Source organism: Stenella coeruleoalba (assembly GCF_951394435.1).
Source record: "Stenella coeruleoalba genome assembly, chromosome: 2".
Taxonomy (NCBI): domain Eukaryota; kingdom Metazoa; phylum Chordata; class Mammalia; order Artiodactyla; family Delphinidae; genus Stenella; species Stenella coeruleoalba.
The window spans coordinates 83925815-83931405 of record NC_137147.1 but is presented as its reverse complement, the minus strand read 5'-3'; the positions used below and the strand labels follow the sequence as shown (position 1 = coordinate 83931405).

Below are 5591 nucleotides of genomic sequence, written 5' to 3'. Positions count from 1 at the left end.
CCCCATGCCACTCTGTCCCAGCTGGTCTGACCTTGCACCCACCTCTGGTACAAGTTGTTCCGTGCCTCTGATCACTAGAGACCCCCTCTCGGCCCCATCATTCTCTCCTCTGGAAAGCCTACCCTGACCTCCCTCAACCTCTCAGGGTCAAGAGCCCTTTCTAAGCTGAGTGCCCTATTCCCACCATGACACTTTTCCTGCTGAATGGTCACGATTCAAAGTTCCTTGAAGAGGAGGATTTCTTCTCTGCTCTATCCCCAGTGCCTAGATCAGTGCTTGGCACGTAGCAGCAGCTTAGTAAATACCTGCTGAATGAATGGCTTGAAGTATGCGAGCCCATGTGCAGCTGGCAAGCAACCTTCCGAACCCCCAGCGCCATTCATATAGAGCATGGCTCTGCTCTGAGCACCCAGACTAGTTGTCTGGCCCTACCGTGGCATAGGAGGCGGCTGTCCAGGGCTCCCTGCCACCCGCTGCCTCCTCCGGATGTGTTGTCCTGACCGAGCTCCCAGAAGAACCTGGCTGGACTCCACACTTTTCCCATCAATGGCCAAGACATGAGGCTGCCAACAAATGGGCACCCTCCCCAGGCACAAGGGCCACTCAGCTTGGTCGGAGCTGACCCTGCTGGGGACACCCAGACCAAACCAGGACACCAGCCACAAGAGGGGCAGCAACACATACCACACAGCGTCCCAGTGTAAACTGAGTCTCAGAGGCTGAATACTTTTCTGGAGGTCACTGGGCAAGTGAGGGGTGGGCTGGATTGGAGCCGGGCTCTACTGCTGCAAAAGCCCTGCACCCATTCTGCAGGTTCAGGAGTAAAGGCTCAATCCACTGAGGGGCCACTCCCAGTTGAGGAGCCCAGGGCCAGACTGAGACCTTGAGGGCTGGGATTTGCACCTGGAGGGCCAGGGTGACGGAAGAGTAGCCAGGGGCAGGCAGATGGGGAACAAGCAGCAATCCACAGGGTGCCCGGCAACTCATCCCATCGTGGGCTTGAGTCCTGGTGGGTCAGGGTAACGGAGAAGGCACAGCCCACACCACAGGCACAGGAGGCAAGAATGAGCACCTAGACCTCGGAATTCAAAGGGCCACCAGGTCCTCCAGGTCTGCACTGTCAGCATGGTCTTACAAGTTGTCATCACCTTACCCTTCAAGCTCCTTTAACCCACATGGCTCCTTTAGCAGGAAGCCAGAGGTCCAGCCTCACTGTCAGGAAGAGGCAGCTGCTGACCCTGCAACTGGAGGAAGACCTGGTCTGAACTGCAAGCCCGGCAGCCCCTTCAAGGCAGCTGGGAGGAGACACCGGGTACCAAGTCGGTGGCAAGGACTCCTCACAGGGCTGCCAAGTAGAGCTGCCCAGGCTGAATTTGCATGCCTCAGCGGGGGCATTCTTTGTGTGCACTAAGACGTGAATCGCGATCACAGGAGCGATGTAACCTGGTAGTCCTGCCTGCTCAGCTGCCCCCTCTCTGGGACAGAGGCATGGGGATGAAGAGGGAGCCCTTTCCCCTCTTATGAGCCTTCCAGGGCTTCAGCACCTCACTCACCCCAACCCCCCATCTGAAGAAAGAATCACATTCCAGCACAGCACCGATAATGAGATCAGTTTATGGATTATAGTATGGGACAGACTGGGAAGGTGCCACGGCCTATACCGATGAGCTTCCCAGAAATAGACCAACAGACAGACAGGAGTGGCCCAGACAGACAGACAGAAGGACAGGGAAACAAAGCCAAATGGGTAAGAGGCCTAGGCCCAGCCTCAGCAGCTGTGTCTGGCCTCCAGATCCAGCTCTGCCCTGGGGACCTGGGGGATGAGCAGGGCTGGCAGGGGCCTCAGTTCTTGTAGGGCCCCCTCTCCTCACTCCCTCCTACCCTCACCAGCAAGCTGGGACCTTTGGCGGGTGTTGTTTCTGGGGCTAGGGAATGGTAGGTCTGGAGTGGGGGGCAGAGGGTCAAGGCTCTTGGAGGCTCCCCGGGGAGGTGGAGGCCTGGGTAGTATGGGGATAGCAGCAGCACTGGGGGGAATCTGGTCAGGCACCAGGCGCCTGGGGTGGGGCACCGCTCAGCAGGGCCCCTATATCTAGGGCAGGCCCCCCACCCTGCCCACCACACCAACATGGTGCAATAAATAGAGTTTCAAGTAGTAAGTCAGTGTCAGGTAGGAGATCTGGGGGCTGGCGGACAGGCAGGAGCTTAAGAGAGGCCCCTGTCGGCCCACCAAGTCTTCTCAGTGGGCTCCAGCTATATCAAGTCTGTCTGTGTGCACTGGAGTGGGGACCTGGCCCCTGTGTCCATGTAGGGGCTCAGCCCCTCAGACCAGTGCCAAAGCCTGCTCAGTGGGGCAGAAGCAGGGCAGCATGGTGCCTACAGCATCCACGATGGCTGCTAGGTGCTCGTCCTGTGCCTGGGGCCCACAGAGCTGCATGAAGTCTGCCAGGCGCAGCAAGTACTCAAGGTTGTGGCCAGAGAAGCCTCGGCAGGCCAGGATCTGCGTAGCGATGGCCTCCTCAGGCGCAGGGCCCAGGTAACCAGGGTTCTGCGGGGTGGCCACGTAGGCCAATGCCTTGAGTGGTTGGTCAGGGGTATCTTGAGGGTAGAAGGTGACCTCCTTGGTATCATAGCTGCCAAGCACTGCCTCCCGCACATTCAGGTACTTCAGGGCCTCATTCACCTGCTCACCTTGCACCTGGTACGCCACACCCCAAGTGCAGCCCTAGGAGAAAACATGGGCACTGGGGTCAGTCACACAGCTCCTTCTGGTCCCACCCCAGTACTGTGCTTGTAAGGGAGGCGGGCAGAGCGCTGGTGAGCCCTCTAGTAGCAATATATCAAGCCCTCATCCTCCCTTAACATGAGTTGGTAAGGTGGTCTAGCCCCAGAAAGAACAGAAATCCTACTCAGAGTATGGTCTGAGAAACAATGGCATCGCCTGTAAGCTTGTTAGGAATGAGTTTCAGGCCACTCTAAATCTTATTAAAATCTGTATTTTAACAAGATCCTCAGGTGATTCTTATGAGAAGCACTTAGCTAGACCCACCCTTCCCCTCAGCCAGCGGGGCATCTAATCTAGCCTGCAGCCAAGGAGCCACAGCTCTGTCTGTCTGCACCCCTCCACGCTGTGTCTCTTTCTTGACTCTGGCACTTACCTCGCGATCTTCAAGGAGGGTCACCACACGACCAGGCTGAGGAGGGAAGAGAGATTTTGAAAAACAACAAATTAGAAATGAGCTCTGCCATCATTGGTAGAGAAAACTCTTAGTATCCCTTCTGTCCCAGGCCTCAGAGAGCCCCACTCATCCAGGGGGATGATGCATAGATGTAACAGGAGTAGACACATGGCAGTGGCCCAGATTGATATTCAGAAATATTCATCAACACGGTGATCCACAGGATCAGCCTATAGCCATCACACAGTGACCCACTGGGCACACAAATTTAAGCCAAAATATGTAAGCAAGGTTTACATATTTCCCCCATCGGGACGGAGTCACCGTCTGCCCAGATAGACCCTGACATTCCAGGGCACCAGCACGGTGCCCACTATCCTGTCCCCTCCCCCGTCATTCACCCGGGCATGGGCAGATGCTCACCATCTTGTCGCTGCCCCGATGGAAGGTGTCTCCCTGCCAGAAGCGGCGGCTGTAGCCGCGCACGAAGCCCACACGGCTGTCGCTGTAGGCGAAGTCGGGCCTCCAGACCAGGGAGCCGTACCCGAAAATCCACAACGCTTGGGGGTCGCAGTCGTCCTGGGGGTGCTGCGAGGGGGGCGGTGAGGCGGGCGGGGTGTTCTGAGCTGCAGACTCCTGCTTCATGGTGCCGGACACAGGGACTGGCCTGGGCGGCCTCCGGGGCTGGTCTCCGACACGGGCACGGAAGGACCACGGACGTACCCACCTAGCCTGGCACCGCTTGGCTGCTCCAGCTGCGCTGCCCGGTCCGAGGTCCCCTTTAAACCCTCCGGCCGGAAAGCCCCACCCACCGCGGCCAGCTGCCGCGGTTATTGGGGCGGGGCAAATTCCATTTTGGCCAATCACCTTAGGATTTTGCTGCCAGGTTGACCGCGCCGCCCCCTGAATGGGTGACTGCGCGTCCTGCGCTGGGCCCAGCGCGCCTGCTGATTGGTTCGGCTCCACCTCCGTAGCAAACCTGGCAGGAGTGATGCAACGGCTGGGGAGGTTTCCCCAGCTCAGCCGTGCAGCAAGGACGCGCCAGATTGCGTCAGGCGGCCGGCAGTGGGTACGGAGGAGGGCACCGGTCGTCTCCCCATCAGCCCCTTTACGGCCTGGGCCCTTCAAGAACCATGGCGGGCCGGCCCCAGGAGGGTGTCTCTCAAGCAGTCCTGCCAGTGCACCTGGCCGAGTCACTGCCACCCCAGGCAGCACGGACTCTTTACCAGGTCCAGTGCAGGACACGTCCAGAAGGAGGGCTCTGGGCGGCGTAAATGACCGTCTCTGGGGTTTCGTCCGGGAGCACGAACTCTGGAGAAGCGTCCGAGGCACCTCCGCCTTCCGCACAGGTGGCTCACGCTGTTGGCGCGCGTGAGCAAATGGAGAAACTGAGTCACGGGGCTCACAAGGTGTTCTGCGGAAGCTGAGAGACTGAGTCAGACCGATCGGTCAGAGCTTGCGGGTCACGTGAGGGCTACGCCCCAGGCCAGGTGTGGGACTTCCTGAGCCCAAATAGGCTCCGCGAAAAGCCGGTCAGAGTGCTTGGAACTGCCGTTGTCACTTTGGCAGTGGTGTCCCGACCTGCGGAGAGAAGCCATAAAGACAGGAAAGTCAGGTCAGTCCTGCCCCAAGGCGATGGGTTTCGTTCTGCCTGGACAGGAGAGTTTTGCAACAATGGTTGGGTTAATCTTAGGCACTGAGGCTCTGGAAGTGGAGAGCAAGGAGGGCCCGATTAAGGCCCCCCAGAGGGCTGTGAGCAGCTACCGGCCTTCGCCCTTGGCTACTGGCTTCCCAACCCACAGAGGGTCCGCAGGTCGCCTGGGGTTGACCCCCTAAGCAGCAGCCAGGGGAAAGGGAAACAGAGGCAGCAGAAGGCCTCGCAGAACTGGCTCCGAGGGACTGCTGCTTAGGTCAGGGGACTGTTGATGAGGAATAGGGAGAGCCCTCTGGCAGGGAAAAGGGGCAGTATTGCTTCTCATTCGATTCTAATTAGATATTTAAACTAAAAATTATCTGCACACTTAAAGTAATCATTCCAAAGGTGCCTAAGATATAATCTCCAGCAGGAATGTTTCACTATGTTGTGTATAGTATGAAGCTAGATCTTTAAAAACAAGTTATACATTAATATTAGTAAAAGAAATAATATGGAATAATATACATAAACTGTTAGCAGAGCCTGTCACCAGAGGAGGACTTTCCATATTAAATGTAAATATTTATGGAAAAGTGGGTTTCTTACAAGGAGCATGAATTACTTTTCCCACTGGAAAAAATTACAGGCAAATGGTTGTTTCTGGTTATTCCTTTCTCCTTCCCTCCATTCCCCATGTTCACTCTCCCCTCTTCTCCTCTCTCTATCCTGTCTCCTTTAGTCCACCTCCTTTGCTGCTTAGGGAAAATATCCCCCCTCCA

At 57.0% G+C, this 5591-nt stretch overlaps 1 protein-coding gene across 1 annotated transcript; it reads right to left on the bottom strand.

Moving 5' to 3' along the window:
* Window positions 1-2085: 2085 nt before the first annotated feature.
* CHAC1 (ChaC glutathione specific gamma-glutamylcyclotransferase 1) lies at window positions 2086-3875 on the bottom strand. Its single transcript, XM_079913158.1, has 3 exons — window positions 3600-3875; window positions 3156-3191; window positions 2086-2722 (listed from the first exon to the last, which is right to left on the bottom strand). Exons 1-3 carry the CDS (start codon window positions 3819-3821, stop codon window positions 2321-2323), a joined length of 660 nt encoding a protein of 219 aa, XP_079769284.1. The 5' UTR covers window positions 3822-3875; the 3' UTR covers window positions 2086-2320.
* Window positions 3876-5591: the final 1716 nt, after the last annotated feature.